At 37.6% G+C, this 27,536-nt stretch overlaps 1 protein-coding gene across 1 annotated transcript in view; it reads right to left on the bottom strand.

Annotated features, from left to right (window-relative positions):
• Positions 1-27,230, bottom strand: part of LOC140038983 (uncharacterized) — a 28,273-nt gene extending 1,043 nt beyond the window's left edge. The window contains exons 1-3 of the mRNA XM_072084762.1: positions 26,507-27,230; positions 26,190-26,413; positions 24,150-25,811 (exon numbers count right to left, since the gene is read on the bottom strand). Of these exons, the coding sequence (XP_071940863.1) occupies positions 24,150-25,811; positions 26,190-26,413; positions 26,507-27,230 (2,610 nt within the window). The remainder of the gene's footprint in view (positions 1-24,149; positions 25,812-26,189; positions 26,414-26,506) is intronic.
• Between the last annotated feature and the right edge of the window lie 306 nt (positions 27,231-27,536).

Below are 27,536 nucleotides of genomic sequence, written 5' to 3'. Positions count from 1 at the left end.
TTTAACATTGGTGCAATATATGCATACAAATTATTCTTATGTCAGAGTGTGAGAACCCGAAAATTTTCACATTTTCTAAGCATTATTTTATTTTCTTGCCTACATTTTTATACTATCCTTTAAAATATTAAATTTTCTATGCATTTTACAAGTAAGTACAGTTTTAAATCATTTTCCTAGTATAAGTTAGTGTACGTTAAAATTGAAGAGCATTATAGACGTGGGACCCGCTAGTGCGATAAAATTTTGGTGACTAAGTGAGTTTTGTGCTAAGTGATATTATTATACAAGGTGGTAGAGGATAATTAGAGGTTTTTTATATGATGTAACCATTGGAAGACAAAGGATTAGAGAAAACACTAGAAAGGCCAAGTGTCACTACATCATTGGAGATTGGATTTTGACCTAATTTTCTTCACTTTACTAAAACAAATTTTGACTCAAAATTTCCTCCATTTTTCTTCTTCTTGGCCGGCTGTTTTGAGGAGAAAAACAAGAGAGAAAACTCCATTTTCTACCTCACTTGCTAGCTTGGATCTTGTGTTCTAGCCAACCAAATTTGAAACTACTCCATACAAGTGATCACTAGGGAAGCTTAAAGGCTTTGGTGGAGTTATTTTGGAGGGGGAAAGACTAAGCTACCATTTTTCTTGAGGTTACAATGTATTTTTGGCTAGCAACTTTTCCCTACTTTCAATATGTGCAAACTAGTAGCTTATGGTTGAGATTTTGATAGTTTTATACAATATTTCATAAGTTGAGGTAGTGATATGAAAATTTTCAATTTTATGGTGTAATTTCTGCTCAGATGTGAAGTGTAATGATTGGTCATGATTTACTAGCTTTGATGTATGGAAAATCTTGTGTTTAGGTGCTAGTTTACTTTGCCTAAAGAAATTTCTTGTTGGTTTGCATAAATTCCAGCTTTAAGTTTTTGTACTACCCTGTTCTGAGCAGTTTCATTCGACCATGATGGAGGCTGAATTGGGCTTAGCTCAAAACATGAAAGTTGTAGGAAATGATATTTTATATTTGCTGTAAAATTTCAGCTCAATCAGAGCACTGTAACACATGAAATGATGAAAGTACCTTTGACTGCCATAGGCAGAGTTCTGTGGACAGTTTTGACATTTCATCATTATGGCCTCATTTTTTCACCTTGATCCGTATTAAATTAGCATTTGTCCAAAACACAAAAGTTTTAGTGCTATGTTTTAGCTTTCCAACGCATCTAAAACCGTCTCAATCAGACTTTTGTAGCCTGAGCTATTGTCATTTGAACACAGTGCTGTTAACCAGCCTGATGATGAAATTCTGGTTCTGTAATTTGCAAATTTAACCTAGATACACTATGAACTGGGTTGAGTTGTCTTTATCAAAGTTGTAGCCCTTGGCTTAACTTCGAAACATTATAAATTTTACCCCAATCCTATAAGCGTAGTTTCGGTTGTGATCAATACGCTAAGAGACGTCAAACCTGTCATTTTGTTCTTTAGCTTAAACCTTATTTCCGGTCAATTTTCTAACTTAGTTTTGTAGTGGAATGACTTTTAGCCTATTGAACGGCTATTGTAATAAAATTATTTGTGTGTGATTTGGGAGCTGATTGAGGTAAATAATGAAGCCATAAATGGCTAGAAAATAGGTAAATACAAAGGGCGTGCTGCCCAAATTTGCACTCGAGGGCTAGGTAGATGTACTCCCGACTTGAGTAAGGGTTGAAGATGAAACTAACTTGAATCATCTAAGGTATTCAAGTCTTCTTTCTTAGAGGTATATAAGTTAGAATCTGGCTGAAACTTGTACCCTTGGAAAAATAAAATTTATGACTAATAGAAATAAGTTTTCTTCGTTTTTTCGACTCAAATGGAGATTTCAAAGTTTTACGAGCAAGCATAAGTTTTACAAATATTTTACTCATGTCCTTTGGTTTAAATGTACTTTTTTCACTTCCAAAACTATACTTATACTTTGTACTAGTAGTTATTCGGATTTTCTTTGGTTCACCTAAACTTTGGATGGTTTAACTGTAATATTTTCTCTTGGTTATTGGTATACTCGAATATGACCACGAAGTTTGTGGAGACTGGCCAATGTCCAGTAGGGGGAAAATGAAATGAATGAATGAATGGCAAGAACAATGGAGGGGTTTTCACTTACAAATATAATTTTTAATGACTGAAGGAATAAGGAAACGATTGGTGGAATGAATGAACGAAGGGCTCCACGTGAGCATGTATCCTTTTAATGAGTGTGTTATCATTGCTTTATATTGTAAATATTTTCTGGATTACTTGTTATTACACGATTAATGTCCTTGTTTAGTTACTTGGCTATGTGTATGGAACCTCATTGGGCTTTTACCTCATTCCGTTAGCTTTGTTTTCCTTACAGGGGATGCGAGCAAGGGCGTGAGTCTTGTGCAGACTAGATTGGTCTAGTTTTTTGAAATTTTTTTTTTATGCTCTCGCGCTAGTGTTTGGATAAGGTTGGATGTAGTAAGATCTTAAAGCTTTTGTTCTAATTGGGATTGTATTTCTGTTTGAGATGGATATGAATGTAAGTATATGTTTCAAGTTTGGGAATTGTTTTTCGCTTAGCCTCGAGGTTATATCTTATTTCACTTGATGAGAGCGATTGAATCCTGGCGAGAGTTGGGCAGGCGGTTCGCTAAACCCTTTGGTTCGCCTTAGGGGAAGGTGGGGTTGTCACACAGGGAATGTTTTTGGGATTTCATAAGGATATACTGTTAGCTGTTATTAATTATCTATTGTATGATTTTTTTAAAAGTTGCTATGTTGATGGAGGCATTTAGTAATTCTTTTCCCTCTGTGTTTGTGTTTGTTTTTCTCCTTCGATTCTCTACTAATGGCCAAGAATCTTTCAAGAGAATCCTTTTGCTTCTAGGTTTATTTCTCTACTTTGCTTAAGATGCTATGTCTCAGGAAAACTAAAATCCAACTAATAAGTTTTAGCCATTAATGATTAGCATTTTTAATAAATTAGTCTGCTTCTCCAATTATTGGTTCTTATTTGCTATTATTACATGACTCTCATTCTGTAGTTGCGAATGATCACTGTTATGCCTTGGAAAATATTTATGATATCTGGTCTTTTGAGAGTTACTATTTTCCTAGATTTGATAGCTCTTTTATGCAATGAATTTTTTCACGTAAGAAATATCTGTATGTTAGCCTTTTCAATTCTTCTATACTAATGAGGTGTTCTATTTGGGTTGAACTTGCCTGTAAATGTATAATTTTTATTTTTCATCTATTTGATTATTGATTAGGTAGAAATTAATTTTGCGGTTTTCATAGATATGTAAAGAAAAAGAAACATTAATTAAAATCTTGGTTTGATAGGTGAGCTCTTTAATGAAACTAGTAATAAGCGAGTTTTATTAAATGACAGAAACCAACGCTTTTATACATCAAAAGTACCTATCAAAATATGTTCAAATTCTTTGATATCTCAAAACCATTGTATTAGTGCAATGAATATTGAGCTCAAGGATAGATTGCCTCTAGCTCATGTTCTAGGATAGGAAAATCATGTCACCTAGTTTACTACCGAGTCTGGCAGAAATGAAAATGGTAGTTTACATTTACAAAATCCTCAGGACTGTATTGCTCTGTCTTGATTTCTCATTCAGTATCATCTATCTGCGATGATCACACCTTCTGTTAGGCAACATGACACTGGTTCTATCCATATCGTAGAATTAGGTCATTCTAATGGCATATGTAACATCCATGGAGAGGTCTATTATCACAGAATCATGAATCAAAGTTGATTGTCATGGAGAGGTCAACTGATGCTTTCTAAAATTCATAATGTTAGAATACCTGATTGTCCATCTATCTTGGATTATAAAAGATTTTTATAGAGAAAGAATTATAGGAGACAATCCTATATAAGATGTGACAGGCAGGGGTGAGTATATAAAAACAATTTCTACTTCAAGTTTTAAATTTTAAAATTCCTAAATGCCCCATACATAACTGCAAGTATACAGGTCATTTTGAGTGTAGGGTATTAAGGGTCGATCCCACAAGGAAGAGTAATCAATTATCGATGCTATTCAAATTTCTTTATTATTTAGACGCTCACTATTGCGAGAAAGTAAATGTAAACTACAAATATATTATAAAATGGAGAAAATCAACAATATAAAGCTCCTGGGGAAAGGAATTCCTAACCACTCTTTGCTAGCAATATTATTTGGTAATTGAACACTAGTACCTTGGTTAGACATGGCTTAATATCCTTATGCATATGAAACCTACTCTCGTAGTAAATCAACTATACTTGTAACAAATCTATACCTACTCTTGTGGTTATGAAATTAGCTACAAGTTCATGAACTTCTATGAAATTACTATAAAAATAAGCCACAAAGGTGTACCTCTACTCTCGTGAGTGTACTCTCGAAGTTTAGCACTTCCTTGAACTAACATTGAATCATGACTTTCATTGATAATCCAATACCTTCAAATAATCACAACTAATGGCCAGTTAATTATGATTGTAAGAATGAAAGTGCTAAATAACTAACTCAAAGCAATAGCATCAACCTCCCAAGCAAATCTCACAAATAAATCATAGCAAGTTCATCCAACCCAAGGCATGAAACTTTAGCTAAACATAAAGCAAATGAAAATACAATCCAATCTTGTATTAAAACTAACAAAGAAATCAAATACAAGAGTTGAAGTGTTAGGAGAGATCAAACCCTTGTCACTAAAGCTTAACTTCTCCATCTTCAACCTCAATCCTCATTCATGCTAGCCAATACAAAGATGGGATAATTAATCTACTCCTACACTAACCTAATCTAACCTAAGATCTAAGATCTAGTTAAGATCTACATGATTGTGGTGGTTTTTCTCCTTGTTTTCCTCCCCTTTTCTCCAAAAATTTCATCCATGAGAAGCCGTCTTTTATACGGAAAAGGAAAGGCTCAATTAATATGCAAATTGACCAAGTTGTAGCTTTTGTTTAGACTCAAATCTGGCCGACAATCCATGCACAAATTGTTGGCCAGATTGCTTGTAAGAACCCGAAAAAAATTCTTTATTTTCTAGTCAGTAGTTTATTTTCTGGCATACAATTTCTATACTTTTCTTTATGATATTAATGTTTGAAAGATTTTTATAAAGGAATTAAGTTGTTAAGACATTTTTTCCGGTACAAGTTAGTCTATGTGACGATAGTAGTGTATATTGGACGTGGGACCCACTAGTGCGATAAAATTTTGACGAGTTGTGACATTGTATTAGGGAATATTATTTTTTTACAAGGTGCTAGGGGATAATTAGCTAGGCAAATTAACCATTGGTAGCCAAAAGAATGAGAATAAACCCTAGTGCGCCATTTGTCGCGAACCCAATGGATGGTAGACTTTGACCAAGATCTTCTTACTTTACTAAATACAAAATTTGACTAAAATTCCCTTTTATTTTGACTCAATTACTTTATGATACTTTTATTACTCATTTACACCCTCAATAGTTGTAATGAATAACAGATTTAAGAGTTTTACCCTTAGTTTTATAGTTCGGGTAAATTAGGGTTTCGCGTATTTTGGCCGTGTGATCACTTGGTAAGGTATGTATACTAAATTTGATGTTTAAGAGTGAGTTTTATATAAGAAAAAGTGTGTGATTAGAAGTGATAATAATAAGTGAGTGAATCACAAGTAAAAACCCTAGTACGCACGAGTTAAGGAAAATAAGTTTGAACCGACATGCACTGTTTGCTACCGAATGAGTACACCACTTGAACACTACTTTATTACCTTAATGCCCTTGCTTTTATTTCAGCTAATTAACCCTAAAATATCCCTTAAACCAGTCACAATCTTTGACCAAGAATAAGAGAGAGAAAAGACAATTTTAAGATTCCATCTTGTTGCGACATGTGGCAGAAATCCAACCAACTTTGACCAAGGTTTAATAACTTTCCTAAAATCAGATTTTTGACCAAAAATCTCTTCATTTCCTTGTCTTGTTTGCCGGCCACCTTGAGAGGAAGAACAAGAGAGACTACTTCATTTTTTAGCTACCAAACTTGCTTCAATCTTGAGTTTTACCCAATAACTTTGCAAACCACTCCATACAAGTATTCACTGAGGAGGATTAGAGGTGTTGGTGGAGTGATTTTTGAGGAGGAAGTATTAAGCTACCATCTTTCTAGTGGTTCTAAGGTAACTTGTCTAAGAAATCCCTCTTTGCTCTCAATAATTGCAAATTAGTGGATTAGAGTTATTAAAGATGTAGTTTTGTGAGAATATTTCATAGTTTGAAGTAGTATTATGGCATTTTCAGTTTTATTGCTGATTTTTCTGCCCTCATGTGATGATTAATGATGGCAATGGAATGATAGCTTTGTTATGTGTAAAATTAAAGATTTTATATGTTGGTTTTGGTTGCTTACAAAAATTCCAGCTTGTGTGGTTAATTTCTAGCTTTAGTGATGAACTGCCCTGTTCTAACCAGCTTCATTCGACCATGCTAAAGGCTGAATTAGGCTTATATTAAAACATAAAAATTGTAGGAAATGATGTTATATAGTAGTCTATAAAATTTCAGCTCAATCAGAGCACTGTAGCATATAAAATGACTAAAATACCCGTGACTGCCAAAAGTCTCATTTCGCGGAAAATTTTGTGATTCCACAAGTTTGGCTTCATTTTTCACCTTGATCTGTACCAAATCACCCTTTGGCCAAAACACAAAACTTTTAACCCTATGTTTCAGATTTCCAACGCATCTAAAAGCGCCTCAATCGGACTTTTGTAGCCTAAGTTATTGCCATTTGAATCCAGTGCTGACAACCAGACTGATAATGAACTTCTCGTTCTGTAATCTGCAAATTCGATCTGGATCAACTATGAAATGGGTTGAGTTGTCTTCATGAAAGTTGTGACCCTTTGTCTTAGCTTCAAAACAGTGTAAAGTACACCCCAATCAGATAAATGTAGCTTCAGTTGTCACCGAAATGCGAAGAGACGTTAAACCTGCAATTTAGTTTTTGTTCTTAAAACTTGGTTTCCAGTAGCATTGTTAGACTTGTGTTGAAATTGGATGATTTTGGAGCCTAATTGAAGAGATATTGTGGTAACATTTCTTGTCTGTGACTTTGAGGCTGATTTGAAGAAAATAATGAAGCCATAAATAGCTGGAAAATAGCTAAACACCAAGGGCATGCTATCCAAATTTTCACTCGAGGGCTAGTTGGACGTACTTATGACTTGAGCGAAAGGTTTTAGGGTTGTTTATGCTTTTAAGACCAATTGCTACCTTTTTACTCCAACGTCACATTGTTATTTCTTCGCACTAGTAGTTAACTTGACTAGGTACACAACTTGTAGTTGAGCCTCATTTGTTTGTTCCATTTAGTGGGTTTGTGGATGGGGGAAACCATAATTGTCTTATCTTTGTTATTGTTAGGATGTGACGATGATCAAAGCCATCCTTTGGGAGAAAATTTTGAAGTTATCTTTGCTAAAACTGGTGAGTGTACCATTCCCCTAATTTGTTGCTGTTATTCTTGGTTTTGATGATCACAAAGTACTTTGAAATGTTTGTCTAACTTTCTTCAAATATAAGTGTTTTTGCCTATCAAAGAATCAGGTAAATGCAAATCAACCAAAAGAAGGAGCAAAAACAGGACACTCATGTCGGACGTCCGAAAGGAGAAAGAACATCAAGAAGGAAGCTCTGTCGGACGCTCATAAGGAAGCATCGGACGTCCGGAAGGATCGGACGCACACCTCGGACGCACATCAACCGCATTGGACGTCCGAAAAATTCCAAGATGACTTGTCAACTCTCTGCCAACGATCGGACGCTATGCTGTCGGACGATAAAAACGCATCGGACGTCCGAACTTCAACTTGGCTGCTTTCGGACGATTGGTTCGGACGATGATTTGGTCGTCGGACGTCCGACAGCCCCAACGGCTAGCTGACTCTTCATCTGCCTTCTATCCGTTGGAAGCATTGATGAAACCCATTTTTGGTCCCCTTTAAAACAAACTGTTCTGAACCAAGATGGGACTTTTGTACACTTTGTTTACAAGATCTCAAGAGATATTTTAGCTAGAAAATAGTCTCCAAAACTAGATTTGTTCTCCAAGTGGTGTGAATTTCTTGTGAGTATTTCTTTTGTGGTTGAAAGCTTCATTAGTGTAGCTCTGTTGAGGGTTATCTGAGTGTTTGTAAAACTTCTTAACTTGACTAAGTGAGGCTTAGGGCAAGGAGGAAGTGCTCCCTCCATTGTACATCTAGTTGAACATCTTTCATCAAAGAGAAGTTGCTCAACCTAGTGATTGGTCTTCAAGTTTGAGGAAAGCTTGGTAGTCAATCGGTTTGATATTCTATCTTATTTTTGTTTAATAAAAATCTCATTACTTATCTATACTTGTTTTTCTGATCAATAGTGTTCTCTTATTCTAATCTACTTGGTTGATCATTACTAGAAAAGAAGGTAAATTTTTATTAAAGAAAAAGGTGCATAAATTTGATTAAGATTTTAATCAACCTAATTCACCCCCCCTCTTAGGTTGTATTTGGGCCTTACAATTGGTATCAGAGCTTGGTCTCCTAGAGATTAACCTCAAGCGACTTGGAGTAAAGATGACAACCAGTCATGCTATGTTTGTTGAGGGGCAATCTGTTACTAGGCCTCCCATGTTTAGTGGCTCAAATTATGTTAGCTGGAAAGAAAAAATGATTATTTTTTTGCAATCTATTGATATGGAGTTATGGTTTATTGTGAGTGAAGGACCGCATGAAACTAACTTTCTTGATGCAGATACAGGTTTGCTTCGGCCAAAAACGAGAGCTGAAATGAATGCTCAAGATAGGACTAACCTCACATTGAATGCCAAGGCCATGAACGTTCTTTATAGTGCCTTAGATTCAAATGAATCAATTAGAGTAAAAGGCTGTAAATCGGTCAAAGAAATGTGGGATAAGCTAAGAGAAATCCATGAGGGTGGTGACAACGTGAGAGAACAGAAAAAGGCTATCTTGATCACAAAGTATGAATCATTTAAAATTGAACCTCTTGAGGATATTGACAAAATGTATTGCAGGTTCAATGACTTGATCAAAGATCTCGAGGTGTTGGGCAAAGAGTACACCTTGGGAGAGAAGAACAGGAAAATTCTCAATGCATTGGGTAAAGAATGGGAAAATAAAGTGACTGCAATAGAGGAGGCTAAGGATTTAAATTCTGTGCCTATTGAATCTCTCATTAACTCACTAACCTCTTATGAGTTGAAATTGAAATCCAAAGTGCAGGAGGAAGAGGATGCTAGAGCAAAGAGAAATATTACTTTAAAGACTACTCAAGGTAAAGATGATCCAACTCACCTGGATGATGAAGACTCGGATGGTGATGATAATGACCTTACTCTCATCACAAGAGGCTTCAAGAGAATCTTGAATAAAAGGAAGTTTAGAAAGGGAGGACCTAGCAATCAATTTCAAAATTATTCATCAAATGCAAGGAACAAAGGAAAACAAGAATTCAACAAGAAGCAAGTGGACAAATGCTATGAATGTGGACAACCTGGACACTATGCAAATGAATGTCCCATGAAGAAAATGAAAGATGGTAAAGCTGATCGAAAACCAAGATTCAACAACTTCCAAATTACTTGGAATGAATGTAACTCCGAAGGGGAAGTTGAAGAAGAGGAAGAATCAGCTCAAATGGCCTTCATGGCTATTGGGAATAATGAGGTAACTTTCACACACTCTCAATCTGAAAGTGATGATGATGAAGATGATGATCTTGAATCCTTTATTGAAAAACTGCATAATACCTTGAAGGAATCTTATGATAAAAACAAGCAGTTAAAACAGAAAATGGCTTTTCTCATTCAAGAAAATACAAGTCTTTTTCAACAAAATAAACAACTAAAGACTGACAATGAAAGTCTTGTAAGAGCCGGATGTGATGTTCAAAATGAGCTTGATAGAAAGACAAATATTTGTGAAATGCTGAAGGAAAGACATGGTGATTTGAAAAAAAGAATGGACAACTTGGATGAAACTTTGAAAGCAAGAAAGCAGGATTTTATCAAAAGAAACATGTCATCTACCCATCCTACTGCTCATCAAAGAACTTTAGCACACAACAAAAATGCACATGGTTTCACAACATATAGAAGAGGTGGATTGAGATATGTCAAACCATTACATGTTAAGGACTCTTCCATTATGTGTGGTTTTTGTTGTCAAAAAGGGCATTTGAAAGGTGATTGCTATGTGAAAAGAAATCTGAACAAAGGGATGAAATGCATGTGGTTAGTTAGATACAATGCTAACTATTGTGGACTCAAAAATTAAAAAGGGTACCAAACACTTTCTCTTTTCAGGAAAAAGGCTCAAACAAGTCAAAATAATTTATTGATAGCGGCTGCTCAAGGCATATGACCGGTGATCCTTCTTTGTTCATAAAGCTAAAATCAAAATCAAGTGGGAAGGTGACATTTGGTGATGATGTGAAAGCTAAGACAATTGGAATAGGTGATGTTGGTAAGGATGGTGAAACTTTTGTTCATAATGTGCTCTTAGTTGATAATTTAGGTTATAACTTGCTTAGTGTTAGTCAATTGTGTGATAAAGACTTGAATGTGTTGTTTAAAAAGCATGAATGCATTGTGCTTGATTCCAAATATAATGTTGTGTTCAAAGGTAAGAGGTTCAACGACATATATATTGTGGTTCTTGATAGAATTGATTCATCTAGCTTAAAATGTCTTAAAGCTTCAAATGAAGATCCTTGGTTGTGGCATAGGAGACTTTGTCATTTTAACATGGATTTACTAAAGGAAATTTTGAAAAAGGAGCTTGTTAGAGGCTTGCTAAAAATCAGTTTTGAAAAGGATAAAATTTGTGATGCATGTCAATTTGGAAAGCAAACAAAAGTTTCTTTTAAACCAAAGAAGTGTGTATCTACTTCCAAACTTTTAGAACTCTTGCATCTTGACTTATTTGGTCCTACTCAAATCACTAGCTTGGGAGGTAAGAAATACTGCTTTGTGATTGTGGATGATTATTCTAGATATACTTGGATAATATTTCTTGCTCATAAGGATGATGCGTTCAAGAATTTCACTTCATTGTTTGCTAAAGTGTAAAATCTGCTTGGTTTAACAATTGTTAGAATTAGAAGTAATAATGGAACAGAATTCAAATATTGTGGTTTTTCAGAATTTTGTGATTATAATGGCATAACACATGAGTTTTCTATTGCAAGAACTCCACAGCAAAATGGTATTGTAGAAAGGAAAAATAGGACTCTACAAGAAGCTGCTAGAACCATGTTAAGTGAATGTAGTTTGCCAAAGTACCTGTGGGCTGAAGCGGTAAACACTGCATGTTATGTGATGAATCGAATCCTTTTGAGACCCATTTTGAATAAAACATCTTATGAACTGATTTTTGACAAGAAACCTACAGTTGGATATTTCAAGGTCTTTGGTTGTAAATGTTTTATTTTAAATTTAAAGGAACATCTTGGCAAGTTTGAGAAAAAATCTGATGAAGGAATATTTTTGAGATATTGCGAGAACAAAAGAGGATATAGAGTCTTTAATAGAAGGACTCTTGTGATGGAAGAAGCCATACACATAACATTTGATGAAACTAATGATGATAATTCCAAACGTTCGTGTGAGAATGATGATATAGGTGTTCGTGAAGGAATGGAAAAGCTGAAAATTGGAGATGGAGGAAACTCTGAACCGGAAGCAAAGGAAATGGAGAATGAAGCTCATGAAGATCAAGAAAGGGAAGATGAGGACAGAAATGATGATCCATTCAAAGATCTTCCCAAGGCTTGGAAATTTAGCCAAAATCATCCGAAAGAACTTATAATTGGTGATCCATCCGAGAAGGTAAAGACTCGTTCCTCTTCTAGAAAATTGATAGACAATTTTGCTTTAGTTTCTCTTTTTGAACCCAAAAATATCAATGATGCTTTAAAGGATGAAAACTGGATGTTGGCAATGCAAGAGGAACTTAATCAATTTGAGAGAAATAAGGTTTGGACACTTATTGATAGACCTCAAAATCAACATATCATTGGCACAAAGTGGATATTTAGAAATAAATTGGATGATAAAGGTGTTGTTGTAAGAAATAAAGCCAGATTAGTTGCTAAAGGATATGCACAAGAAGAAGGAATTGATTTTGATGAAACATTTGCTCCCGTAGCTAGATTAGAATCTATTAGAATGCTTCTTGCTTTTGCTTGCTTCAAAGGCTTCAAATTGTTTCAAATGGATGTTAAAAGTGCTTTTTTTTAAATGGTTTTATTGATCAAGAAGTATATGTGGATCAACCCCCCGATTTTGAAAATACAAAATTTCCAAGTCATGTGTTTAAACTATCTAAAGCTTTATATGGTTTAAAACAGGCTCCAAGAACTTGGTATGAAAGACTAAGTGGTTTCTTGATTGAAAATGGTTTCAAAAGAGGTATTGTGGACACCACACTTTTTACTAAGCAAGTGTTGAATGACCTTCTTATTGTGCAAATATATGTTGATGATATTATTTTTAGTGCTACTAATGAGTATTTATGCAAGGATTTTTCCACCACTATGCAAAGTGAATTTGAAATGAGTATGATGGGAGAATTAAATTTCTTTCTTGGACTTCAAATACATCAAGCTCTTGAGGGAATTTTTATAAATCAAGCAAAATATACCAAGGAATTGCTGAAAAGGTTTGGCATGGAGGACTCAAAGCAAGTTGGAACTCCAATGTGCACTTCTACAAAACTTGACAAAGATGAAGAAGGTAATCATGTGGATGAAAAGCACTATAGAGGTATGATCGCAAGCCTACTCTATTTAACCGCAAGTAGACCTGATATTATGTTTACTGTTTGCTTGTGTGCTAGATTTCAATCGTGTCCAAAAGAATCACATTTCAATGCTGTAAAAAGGATTTTTAAGTATTTGAAAGGTACATTAGACTATGGTCTTTGGTATGCTAGATCTAGTGAGTTTGCACTATATGGTTATTCGGATGCTGATTTTGGAGGTTGTCGTGTGGATAGAAAGAGTACTAGTGGAACTTGTCACTTTCTTGGAAATTGTTTAGTCTCTTGGTTTAGCAAGAAACAAAATGCAATCTCTTTGTCTACAACCGAAGCGGAATATATTGCCGCTAGTGCATGTTGTGCTCAACTTTTATGGATGAAGCATACCTTGAATGATTTTGGATTGTTGTATGACTGCATGCCTGTATTCTGTGATAATACTAGTGCTATAAATTTGACCAAAAATCTTATTCAGCATTCTAGGACAAAGCATATAGATATAAAGCACCACTTTATTCGTGATCTTGTTCAAAAAGGTGAAATTTGTGCAAATTATGTTTGTTCTGTCGCGCCCCATTTTTTGGAAAAATAAAATGATTGCTTTTGGGATTTTATTGGTTTGGAAAAAGTGAATTTTTTGATAAAAATAAAAATGGGTCTAAATGGGACTTTTGAAAATGCAACGATTTGACCCAAGAAAATAGTTCAAAAAGGGTTTTTTATATGAAAAATGGAGTCGCCACTTAGTATAGAGTTAGGGTGTACCAAGTCACCCAAAAAGTGAAACTTTTAAGGAAAAAAGTAAGAAACCCTTTTGAACGACTCCTAGTCTACGCAAACAAAGAAAAAGGTTCGGGAGTCACATTTGACGAAGGGGAAGGCAAGGATAAAAATCCAAGGCACCCCTTCGACCTAGCCAAGGCTAGTTGCGTGATTTAACCCTTATTTTCCTACTTTTTTCTACCCAAAGTATGTATTCACAATTTGGACAAAGACTAATGAATGAGAAATGCAATCCTAAATTCTACGATGTCTCTCGTGAGGTTTTTGGTCCCAAACCACATGAATTGTGGCGGCCAATAAAGGGAAACCTCATAGAGGTCGATTGATGCAAATGGTGACTCAAGTGCAAGTGTGCAAGTGTATGAAAAAATTCATGTATGAAATGATGTAAAAAACAAAGTGTTTGTGTGCGAATGTGTAAAGAAAGTGCATGTGTGAATTTGTATGAAAATCAAAGTGTTTGTGTGTGCAAATGAATGAAGATAGAATAGTACATATATAAGTGAAACTTGAATTTCATTTGTGAAGTAAAGTAAATAAATGATAAAGATGTAGTGAAAAATATGGATGGAGAAATGTAAGAAAAATGTGATTAAAAGAGTATGGAAGTGATAAAAATGAAAGTATGACCCTAGGGGAATGCAACAAGTCGGGTACGGGGGTTGACTTCTAACTTTTCGACTTCGATTTTCCCTTTGATTAGAAGGCGAAACTAGCGTGCTAAGGCTATCGAGTAGCCACACTCGCTCGTTTCCCTTATCGGAAGGGGATTTTCACACAAATGAACCCTAACTAGCATGAGATGCAAGTCCTAAAGTGAAGGGGAAGGGGTTTGAGGAACATGCCAAATGATAAACTAAGGAAATGCATGATATGTGGTGATCATGCACTTAATGAAAAAGGAAAGAAGAGAAAAAAAACCTATTGGGTCTAGCATTGGACTAGCCCATTCTATGAATTCCGACCAGCGTTGGACTAGTGGAAACAATAAAAGAAGCCACAACTAGCGTTGGACTAGTGTGGTGACGTACATTCATCCATTCCATTCATCTATACTACAAAAAGCGAGTAGACATGCGATTCACTTATAAACACGTAGCACATAACACTTAGCATGCTTGACTAGATGCAAAATCCTAATAAAGCGTTTAACATATAACACATAGGCATGCAACCATTACATTTGCTAATTAAAACAAAAGGGAAAGGGAAAATGGACCAAATTACTTGCTATGCCCTATCTATTACAAGCCAAGAGGTGTACACATACCCCATAATGAATAATTTAAATAAAAGTAAAAGTAAATGAAATAAATGCAAGGAATTAAGAAAGCAAAGTAGACATGCATATTCACGTAACACGTAGGAGCACGTAAGAGAGAAGTAAAGAGGATAAAAGAAAGTTATACCTTCCCCTAATGGTAAGCAAATGAAGGAAAATGGCTTCAAAACAATAAAGGGGTCAAGGCATCAATTTAAAAGTAAAGTATAAGCAAAAACATCAAAAACCACCTAATTGCAACTTGAATGAGCTCAAAAAATGCTTAAAGACCAAGAAAACGGAATAACCCGTTCAATTTCCAAATATAGCATCTACTAAAGACCCAAAACAAGCATTACTCGAACATTCAAGTCCAAATAAATCGTTTAAGCACTTCAAAGATCTTAAAAATAAAGGAAAAGTCAAACAATGATTGAAGTTGCAATGATTTTAGGACTTAATTACAAGATACTAGAACATGCTTGGGCTCTTGTGGAACAAAAAGAAACTTAGAAGGATCAAATTGATTAAATGTTCCAATTACTTGGGCCCTAGTGAGTCAAGAGGGGACTTGGGGGTTAAAAATGTAATTTTCAGAGATTAATTCATGCAGTTTTCATGCAAGCTACGTGAAAATCAACATGAGAAACAACATTCTGCAGCAGAAATTTCTGCTGAAAGCTTTCGGCAACCCAGAAGACAACCGTGACTTTCATTTTCTCAACCTTAACACCATTTTGATCGAAAAATCTTCTAACCAACACATTAAAGCATGAATCTAACAACCAAACAAGCAGGTAAATCAAATTCAAAGTGAGTTTCTGCAATATTTTCTCTCATGTTTGCTCAAACGAAACCCAACTCAAACTCACATCTTATTTTCCAAAAAATCAGATCTCAAGCTCACATACATAGCTTTAACTAAGCTGCAAACTATGTCATTACCATCGCCTCAACAGGTAGAAAACTTAGAAGGAAAAAACATGCAAATTCTATGCAATAGCCATGAAACAAGTTTCTGCAATTACTTCACATACTCTAGCAACCGAAGACTGCTGCACTTTTGTTACAAAAACCCACTCAAAGATTGGTGCATTTTCATTTTTTTTTCAAACAGATTTTGGCAAAACTAACGCCAAGCTTGGACAAATTTTATCTAGCAACATCCCCACTTTGAGTCAAACAACATAACTCCCAACTTGATTCCCCAAACAAACCAAAACATATCAGGAACAAACATGCAAGTGCTAGGAAATTTTATGCCAAGAAGATTCAACATTTCTAATCTCATCAAAAATCCAGCAATGTTTAAAAATGGGTTCACAATGTTTAGAGCCGAGCATACAACTTCAAAACCAATCAAACACCACCCCTTTCTACACCTAATTCAGCTAGCGAAAAGAAATGAGCAAACCAGCTTATGTATTGTTGCGAAAAGCTAGGAAAACAGCAAATTATGAAGATGAACTGCAGCAAAAGAAAGAAAACCATCTACGACGAAAATTTCTGTTGCTATGTCGCAACTCCCTTCACATGAACCTCGCACATATAAAGCTCATCAAGCTTATGGGTTTATGAAAAATGCAGCGAAGGAAACAAAATGATAACTCACGGCTAAATGAAAAGTGCAGCTAAGGAACTAAGATGTGCAACTCATGGCTAGATGAAAAGTGCAGCAAAGGAATGACCAAAGGAAACCACGGCTAAATGAAAGTGCAGCAAGGGAACAATTATGAAAGCTCACGTCTAAACTGGAAAAATTCTTTCTCCCTCCCTCGGATAAATTGAAACATTTCCAGCAGCTATGTGTCAACAATTTTGGCCAAATCACTGAATTATGTACTCAAAGCTATCATGCATGACTAATAAATGAAGTTACTATCAATTCTATTCCAAAGCAGGGTCGGTCACCAACAACATTCATCCAAAATTCCAGAATTTGCTCAACTATTTACGGATGACATGCATGCAACAGATTTTTGGTTTCATTCAAATTTCTGGTTTACACACAGCTAAATCATCTCATGCAGGGCTTAATCATCCAGCATTTAGTTAGCTAAACACACAACCAAGTGAGAATCAAACACTTTCCAGCAAATCTCATACTAAAATACCCATACAACTCCCAAAACAACTCCATCAGCTAAGCTGGGAAAATTGGTTTAGCAGTCCAACAACTTCCAATAAAAATTTCCAGCCATGCAACCGAATTTCTGGCCATAAAGTTCACATGCAAAACCAAATAACAAGTTATCTATCAGATTAGATCCAAAACCAAGTTCGAATGTCATCAAAATCACCATCTTACCAGAAATTCATCCAAACTCTCTCTCGGTTAACATGCATGTAAACAGATTCTATATTCTTTCACTATTCTTGCTTAAACAAGGTTGATTAACCTCATGCAAAGAATAATCATCCAGCTATTAACTAACTAACCACACAACTAAGCTCAGATCATCATAAAGTAACAAGTTAAAGCTGAAATTTCTAGTTCAAACTCACGGCATTTCCAATTCTTTTGAAACCCATTTCTGGTAACTCAATTCTTCATCTAAACGTACAACTCTCACATGCATGCCTCTAAACAGCTTCATCTACCCATAATCAATTAGTTCAAGTCTAGAAATTACCTTAGCTTGAAGCCTAAAACACACGACTAGCAGCTGCAAATCCTCCACTCTCGGCTGTCCAGAATTGCAGTCCGCAACTCTCCCTCTCCCTGGCTCAAACTTGCGGCTGGATTGGAGGAAGTTTGACTCTCGGTTCTCTCTCTCCCTCTCTCGGTTGGTCTTGAAGTGAGGCTGGAAGATAAGCTAAGTCCTCACCTCTCTCTCTCTCGTCGTTATTTCCAAAGAAGCTGATCACTTCACAGCTCACGGCATAGGAACAATTGAAATGAGAATGTTATGGTGAGTGGTAATGATTGTAGTGAATTGGAAATGATATAGCGTAGTGGGATGTATATATTGAGGTATTGGGAGTGGAGTGGAGTCGGCAATAACAATGGAAAGTGCTAGGTTGAGAAGTGGAAATGGAACCGGCAGAAATAGAATTGTGATTTTTTGATTTTTTTTTTTGAAATTAATTAAATAAAACTGATAATAAAAATAGATAACAAACAACAAAAACAACAAAAAAGGTAATTTAATTAACATTGGATAGAAACTAAATAAACTAGAATCAACAAAGCACAATTTTTCATTTTTCATCAATTTCCTCTTTTCTTTTTTTTTTTCACAAATTTTACGTTAAAACTTAAAACTAAAACTAAAACTAAAACGTGAACAAAATTAATATGACAAATAATTAGCAAATAAAAGACAAATAAAAAGGTAACAACTAAAATGCAGACAATCTAAAACCAAATCATGAATTAGATGCAACATACAAATTATTTAAAAATTTGGTGTCTACAGTTTGCCCCTCTTTGTTTGAGTTTTGAAAAAACTTGAGACAAAGAAGTAGACACCAAATACTTACCTGTGTTATTCAGCTGCAAAATGATTTGAACGGACAGGAATTTTAAAAACGGGACTGACCCGAACAAGGAATTTAAAACGGGACTGACCCGAACAGGAATTTAAAACGGGACTGGCCCGAACAGGAATCTAAAACGGGACTGACCCGAACAGGAATTTAAAACGGGACTGACCCGAACAAGGATTTAAAACGGGACTGGCCCGAACAGGAATTTAAAACGGGACTGGCCCGAACAGGAATTTAAAACGGGACTGACCCGAACAGGAATTTAAAACGAAACTTCATTGGGGAAGTTTAAACAATGAATTGAGTTTTTTTTTTTTTTTTTTTTTACCTGAGAATAGTTCAACTTTTGTACCAAGAGGGAAATTTGGATTTCTGTGACTGAAACGATAGCTGATGCTATTTCTTATGATCGAGTCTTGCAAATAACATCGATCCTTGTTTACTGGAAAGTTTTGTCTGACATCGGTTTAGGTGCCAAAAAGAGAGTGGCTGCTTTTGTTTGTAAATGCAACATTCCTGCAAGAAAAGAAGAAATAATGGGTTTGCCACCATTATTTGATCCGGTTTGCCTTGAGAGTCGTGTAAACATGAGTCTTGTGATGCTTTTATTTCTGCTCGGCGGCGCCTGCCTTAAACCTTTCAATTTCTGAGACTGATAAAATGCAGATTTACCACGTCACCCAATCCAGGTGGTAGCTTTGTTGTATGTTACTTCCTGTAACTGATGATTGAATCCCCTATCTTTGCACAAACCTCAGGGTTTATCATTCATTTGAATTTAATGGTAAAAGAATGATGCATGAAAATTAGTATATGCAAGATGATTTCCTATGTTAGGCAAAGATGAGCATGCAAAAGAATGTAGACAATCATAAGCATTCACACACAAATAATTTGAGAAAACCAAGAGGTTTATAAAGATACATTTTGCAAAAGAATATTTGTAAAGAACAAATACAAATTTAACCAACGAATATCATATTCAAAACTTTGGATATTTTCTCTTCGGAATCCGATATTGGCAGAAGTATCACAAATATGAGGAAAACCCCAAATGAACCAGGTCACCGGCTGTTCCTTCTTGAGCTTGTCTGTCGAGAAAACCTACCTTGGCGCCCTTTCGGGTTTTCACCAAGGTTGCCCCCACCCTTTTTGTTGTTTTTTTTTTCTTTTCTTTTCTTTTCTTTCTTTCTTTCCTTTTTTTTTCGAGGCGCCCTTTCGGGTTTTCACCTAGAGAACCATGAAATATCTCGACCATTATCGGCTCAGAAATATGAATTGAAGATTTCTGTCATCAGTAGAATGCATTTCCCTTGTGAGATTAGGCGAAAGCATTATAGACATCACCTGCCAGTTGATTAACAAATTTCCTAATAGAAATGCAGCAAGTGACGAAAACCAGGACTTTGGGCTTTTGTAATGAGATCCGGTAGGGTGTTTTTCAAGAAAGGTTGAGGCTTGAAAGCAGATTTGATACGAGGGGTGAAATAACTTGAGATTGCACCCTTTTGAAAACAACTCCGAAACTGAGGAAAATTTGCCCCAGTTTGATCAGTTTTTCTCTCTTTGCATTTTTCATTGTATTTTCCTCACTTTTTGCATTTTTCTTTGAAAACTAAATTTGCCCCAGTGTAGGGTTTTTTTTTTTTTTTTTTTTTTCCGAAACAAATTTGCCCCAGTGTGGGGTTTGCAATTCTCAAGAGTTATCAAACGAAATTTGTCAATTCTGACGGCTCAAAGGGGACAAGTAGAGATAAAATGTTTTTAGTGTAAAAGAAGATGGCCTGACTTGCATTTTCGCCATTTGCATGAATTTCTAAAGAAAATTTGCATGATCAAATGAAAAACTTTTTGCACATATCTGAGTTGATGGGTTGAGGGAAAACCCGTCCATCCATTTCCGCCAAAATAAGAGCTCCGCCAGGTAATACCTTTTGGATAATGAACGGCCCTTGCCAATTTTGAGCGAACTTGCCTTTAGCTTCATCTTGCATTGACAAAATTCGCTTCAGTACCTTATCACCTTCTTCAAATGCCCGCCGATGGACTTTTTTGTTGTAAGCTCGGGCCACACGTTTTTGATAGCATTGCCCATGACAGATAGCATTGAATCGCTTCTCATCTATCAAAGTCAATTGCTCATGGCGCTGCTTGATCCAATCGGCCTCCTCCAATTTAGCTTCCATAAGGATTCGTAGCGACGGAATTTCAACCTCAGCTGGTAATACAGCTTCCATCCCATACATAAGTGAATATGGCGTTGCCCCAGTCGATGTCCGAATAGAAGTCCGGTACGCCATCAATGCATAAGGCAACTTTTCATGCCAATCGCGATGCTTTTCTGTCATTTTGCGAATAATTTTCTTCAGATTCTTATTTGCGGCTTCTACAGCTCCATTCATCTGAGGCCTATAAATGGCAGAATTGCGGTGTTTGATTTTGAACTGCTCACATAGTCCATCTACCATGTCATTGTTCAGATTCTTAGCATTGTCTGTAATAAGGGTTTCGGGTACTCCAAAACGACAGATGATGTGATCCCTCAAGAAATTGGCCACTACCTTCTTCGTGACATGTTTGAATGACTCCGCTTCAACCCATTTGGTAAAGTACTCGATCGCCACCAATATAAATCGATGTCCATTTGAAGCGGGAGGATCGATTGTACCAATCACGTCCATACCCCACATTAAACAGGGCCATGGGGCGGTCATGCTATGCAGTTCAGTGGGTGGAGCGCGTATAATGTCACCGTGCATTTGGCATTTTATACATCTCCGGACAAAATCTATACAATCATGCTCCATGGTAAGCCAGAAGTATCCGATTCTCATGATTTTTTTCGCTAGCAAATGGCCGTTCATGTGAGGTCCACAAACGCCACTATGCACCTCTTTCATCATATGTTGAGCTTCATCTTCATCAATGCACCTTAAAAGGTTCAAATCTGAGGTTCTTTTGTATAACACTTCTCCATTTAAGAAAAATTTTGAAGCCATTCTACGCAGAAAATTCTTGTCCTTTGTATTAGCATGCAGAGGGTAAGACCCAGTTTTAAGAAACTCCTTAAGATCACTATACCAAGGAACATTGTCAAAAGACTCATCTGCAACCCAGCAGTGGGCAGGCTTGTCTTGAAGTTGAATTTGGATTGGTTCGATCTTTAATTCATCTGGATACTGGATCATGGAAGCCAAGGTGGCCAAAGCATCAGCAAATGCGTTTCGGGCTCGAGGGAGATGTCTGAATTCCAAATTTTGAAATTGCTTGGCCAGAGTGAGCAGACTACAATGGTAGGGTAGAATTTTTGAATCTTTGGTTATCCACTGCTTCAAAGTTTGGTTCACGAGCAAATCTGAATCACTGAAAGCTATCAACTCTTTGATTTCCATTTCTAAAGCCATTTTGAGACCAAAAATACAGGCTTCATATTCAGCCATGTTGTTTGTGCAGGCAAATTGCAATTTGGCAGCGGCAGGGTAATGTTTCCCTTCGGGTGAAACCAGAACGGCTCCAATTCCAACTCCGAGAGAATTCGAAGCTCCATCGAAGAAAAGCCTCCATTCAGGGCTTTGTTCACTCATATCATCTGTAGCGCCTACGAATAAAACTTTCTCATCAGGGAAATAAGTATGAAGTGGCTGATAATCATCATCCCTTGGATTTTCCGCCAAATGATCAGCTATAGCTTGCCCCTTGACCGCCTTTTGTGAAGTGAAAACAATGTCGAACTCTGATAGAATTATCTGCCATTTGGCCAGGCGTCCGGTTAACATCGGCTTCTCCAAAAGAAACTTCAGAGGATCAGATCGGGAAATAAGATAAGTGGTATGGCTCAACAAGTAGTGTCTCAACTTTTGAGCCGCCCAGGCCAATGCACAACAGCTTTTCTCAATGAATGAATAATTAGCCTCGTACTGCGTGAACTTCTTACTTAGATAGTAAATGGCTTGTTCTTTCCTTCCAGAGTCATCGTGCTGACCTAGAACACACCCTACTGCTCCATCGAGTACAGGTAAATACATAATCAAAGGTCGGCCCGGTTTGGGTGGCACTAAGACTGGTGGATGCAACAAATAATCTTTAATCTTGTCGAAAGCCTGTTGACACTCCTCATTCCAATACAACGGCACATTCTTTCTCAATAATTTGAACAACGGCTCGCATGTGGCAGTTAGTTGGCCGATGAACCTCCCAATAAAATTAATCTTCCCTAAGAAGCTTTTCACGTCCTTCTGAGTTTTTGGCACTGGCATATCTCGAATTGCTTTGATTTTGACTGGATCTATCTCTATGCCCTTCTTGCTGACAATGAAACCCAACAGCTTACCCGCAGGTGCTCCGAAGGCGCATTTTGCAGGATTTAGCTTCAAATTGTACTTCCGTAACCTCCCGAATAATTTCTTCAGATCAACCAAGTGGTCCTCTGCCCTTTTAGACTTGATTATAATATCATCCACGTAGACCTCCATCTCCCGGTGGATCATATCATGAAATAGGGTTGTCATGGTCCTCTGATATGTTGCTCCAGCATTCTTTAAACCGAAAGGCATGACTCGGTAGCAAAAGGTACCCCAAGGGGTAATGAAAGCAGTCTTCTCCCTATCCTCCTCTGCCATCAAAATTTGGTGGTAGCCAGCAAAACAATCACAAAAGGATTCAATCTCATGTCCGGCAGTATTGTCTAAGAGAATGTGAATGTTTGGTAGAGGGAAATCATCTTTAGGATTGGCTTTATTAAGGTCTCTATAATCAACGCAAACTCGCACCTCTCCATTCTTTTTTGGAACAGGGACTGGATTCGAAAGCCAAATTGGGTAATGGGAAACAATGATAATGTTGGCTTTGAGTTGTTTTTCAATTTGCTCTTTTATTTTGAGGCTCATATCTGGTTTGAATTTTCTGGGTTTTTGCTTTACGGGTGGAAAAGAAGGGTCTGTGGGTAACCTATGCACTACTACGTCAGTTGAAATGCCAGTCATATCATCATAGGACCACGCAAATACATCCTGGAACATGGTCAAGAATTCAAGCATCTCATTTTTCTGTCTTTCACTCAAATGAATACTAATTTGAACCTCCTTAACTTCATCCTCAGTGCCAATGTTAACCTTTTCTGTTTCTTCCAGGTTCGGTTTTGGTTTTTCCTCATATTGTTCAAGGTCCTTTGCAAAAGAATCGAATACTTCCTCATTATCACTCTCGCTTTGGAGCTCGGATTCACAGACCTCCAAGTCGTGAGTGATATAGAGATTGCCATTATCGAATTCCAGAATTGTGATATCCAAAGGGTCAAATAATTTTATTTTTGGCCATCTGAAAGAATTAACGAATGTGGGATAATAAGCAAATAAGCATACAACAAACAAATGGTCAAGCAATACAACGAAAATATAAACAAATGAATAAACAAAACAACATGACAAGAACAACTTGTACATTTTCATAAAACCTTTGATTGAAAGCAAATGGAAATGAAAACTTAACAATATTTACATGCGAAAATGTTAGTCAAAAAGTAAAATTGTTTTCATTGGCTATTTACAGATGCAACTTTTCATGAATTCACATGAATGAAAAACCCCTTTCAGTTTACCGAAACTCCTTCCGAACGGGCAGGAACTCGGCTGTCCAATTGGGAATTGATCCTTCGGGGATGTCAGGAAATTCAGCTTCGCCTGGAACACTATCTTCAAATGTTGCCCCAACGAACAATCGGGCCAAACTAGCTTCAATTTCGTCAACTGGGTTGATTTCTGACATGATCACCTCGGCTGGTCGTGGGAAAGTATAATGCAGGGGTGGAATGTCAAGAGCTCTTTGTCTTCCTTCTTTCTCCGCTTTCTTGCGCTCCTTCATTTCTCTGATATCCTTAGCAGTCGGTCGGAAGCCTAAACCAAACGAATCCTTTTTCTCAATAATCTCCACTGGCTTCGAAATTCCTTGCAGATCTCGTCCCAGCCCTTTGTCAAATTCATAGCCTCCACGGATCATTTCTTCAGCCATCATGACACTGGCCCTTGATAGAGCTTGCTCCTCCTTTGTTATCCAACTGACGGAGACAATATCAGATGTGCTATGAGGGGTCACTGTGGAGCTTCGGCTACCCTCTTCTTTGGACTCGGAATCGGTGATTACAAGGCAATCCTCTTCGGCAAATATAGTTATCAGCTTGTCGTTTACTACAAATTTCAGCAACTGATGCAATGAAGACGGCACAGCTCCGGACTTATGAATCCAGGGCCTTCCAAGCAAAACGTTGTAAACACTAGGAAAGTGCATGACTTGGCAGGTTATTTGAAATTGTGCGGGTCCCATCTCGACCACTAAGTCTACTTCTCCTATTGGCTCTCTTTGTGCTCCATCAAAACCTCGGACTACGGTCCCTGAAGGCCTCAGCTTGATGTCTTGCAATCCTAGCTTCTCCAAGGTGCTCCAAGGACAGATATTAAGCGCAGATCCGTTGTCAATCAACACCTTCGGCAGCATTTTTCCGTTGCACCTTACAACTATGTACAGGGCCTTATTATGTCCAATGCCCTCCGCCGGCAATTCCTCGTCAGAGAAAGTGATTTGCTTGGTAAATAACACATTTCCAACTACATGAGAGAAATTATCAACTGAAATGTCCTTAGGGATTTGAGCTTTGGTCAACACCTCGATCAGCGCGTCCCTATGCATATCTGAAGAGAAGAGTAGATCCAACATGGATATCTGGGCAGGCGACTTACTTAGCTTCTCAACTACATTGTACTCACTTCTCTGAAGTCTCTTAAGGAAATCCAAGGCTTCTTTCTCGGTGATTGTTGGTTTGACGAGCGGCTCGGAGTTATTTGCTTGAATCGGAATGGTATTTTCAAATGGACTCGCAACCTTTCCTGATCTGGTGCCCACTGACACTTCCTTTTTAGCAATTGACTTTTCCCCAATCCGTACGTCAGGTTCATCATAATTCCATGGCACTTGTTGCAGGCTTAAAACAGGCTCTTGCTGCGGGAATTCAATAACCACCGGCTCCAAAGCCTCACTCTCGGCTGGCGTGAGATCCAAAATAAAGGGCTTTTCGTCCTCTTCAAGTGGCAATTCTATGACAAAGGGTTGGTCTGTGACCCCAAACACTTTAGCTTCCCTTGTCAATTCTTTGACCGGTTCCACATACTCCGTATCATCCAGAATAACCCCAATGATATTGGCATGTTCCGGTAAAGGGTTCCTATTTACGTTCGGCCCTTGTGACTCCCTTTTTCTGATCACGATTTCTCCAGCTTCAATCATATCTTGAACTTTATGCTTGAGGGCCTTGCAATCAATGGTTGAATGTCCGGGTGCCCCTGAATGATAAGCACAAACAGCTTGCGGGTTATACCACGCGGGCATGCCATATGGATAGGTAGGAGGGGGCACCGTACCAATTTTCCCGGCAGCCTTCAACTGGTCATACAATTAGTTCAGAGGCCTGCCTAAACTGGTAAATGTACGGCTAGGTGGTCGGTTGTAAGGTTCAGGAGGTTGAGGGTGATTGTAAACAGGTCTATTTGGTGGAGGAAATCTTGGGTTATATGGAGGGCGATGTCTGTTTTGGGGTGGATTTGGTTGAGAAATTTGAAAAGGGGCTGAAGGTGGGTTAGGATAGCTTGGGCGGGGTCTAGGGTGGTGGATGTTGGTGGTATATACAGGATGCGGATTTGAGTAGTAAGGGTAATGTGGTTGGTAGGTAGGATTGTGTTGATATCGGGGTCTGGGTGAAGGGTTTTGGTTCCAGATAAAGGTTGCCTCCCCCTCCTTCTTTTTGAACGACGGCTTTCTTACATTGCTTCCTTGACTTTGCAAAGCATCCAACTGGGATTTGAGAGCAGAGACGTTGACAATTTTCCCGGCTCTTACAAAGTCATCAAATTCTTCCAGTTTATTCACAATTGCAGCAAAAGAACAACCAGTCATACGGAAAATTTCTTCAAAATACGGAGGGTCATGTGCCTTTATAAATGTGCGAATAATTTCATCCTCAGTCATCGGAGGCTCCACTTTCGTAGCTATCTTTCTCCATCTTTTAGCATATGTCTTATGATCTTCAGATGGTCGCCTCTTTGTTCCTTCCAAAGTAGTTCGGGTTGGTGCCAGCTCACAGTTATACTCGTATTGTCTGATAAAAGCGTTGGACAGATCGAGCCAGGTCTTCACTTCCTCTGGCTTTAAATTCGAGTACCAATCAAGGGCGTCCCCTTCTAAGCTCTCTGGAAATAATCTCAACGGCAAGTTCTCATCATCCACTGGCTTGCCCAACTTGTTGGCAAACAAGCGCAAGTGTGTCTTAGGGTTACCCGTTCCATCATATTTGTTGAACTTCGGGGTCTTGAACCCTACGGGCAGCTGTACATTTGAAAATAGGCATAAATCATCATAGTCCAACACTCCTGGCTTGCTTAAACTTTGGCTTTTCCGGATAAACTCATCGAAACGATCTAGTCGCTTAAGCAACTTCATGTCCACTGGGGCAGACGACTCTCCCACTTCCGGCTTAGTTTGAATGGTGTGTTCTGGCACAAATGGTTCTGCAGTAGTTTGATAAAAAGCTTGTTGGTCTGGAAGTATGTTGGGAACACCCTGAGGCTGATAGCCTGGCCCGTAAGGAGGATAGAACGGAGGATTTTGGGCATAAGCATATTGCGGGTTGACAATTCCCTCAAACGTGGTTTGAATTGGCGGAATAACAAATGGTAACGTGGTCTGGCTGGGAGGAATAACAAATGGTTCAGATTGTGGTTGTGTGACGGGCACAGGCTCAGGTTGTACTCCGCTACTAACGAGTTCGTCGATTAACCTCTTTTGAGCGGCCATTTCGGATGCCATTTCCCCAAATTTTGCGAGTAATTCAGTCAACTGAACCCCAGGACTTGCGGCCTCCGGCTGGGTAGTTGCAACGGCCTTATCGGATGATTCTGGTTGAGTACTCATGTCTACACGATTCCTTTGGGCTCTACTTCGGGATCGCGTAATAATGGGGCTTTTCCGAAAAGCTATTTTGAAAATTGACCTGAGAATGCAAAAGGCTTCTTTAGATAAACCAATCGTTACTGAATTTCTGCAATTTATTCAAAAGAAAAAAAGAAAAAAAAAAGAAAAAGACATGAGTTAGTAATTATTTGAACAATTCGG

The sequence above is a fragment of the Coffea arabica genome, chromosome 1c (assembly GCF_036785885.1).
Source record: "Coffea arabica cultivar ET-39 chromosome 1c, Coffea Arabica ET-39 HiFi, whole genome shotgun sequence".
NCBI classification, from domain to species: domain Eukaryota; kingdom Viridiplantae; phylum Streptophyta; class Magnoliopsida; order Gentianales; family Rubiaceae; genus Coffea; species Coffea arabica.
This window is presented reverse-complemented; position numbering and strand designations above follow the sequence as displayed.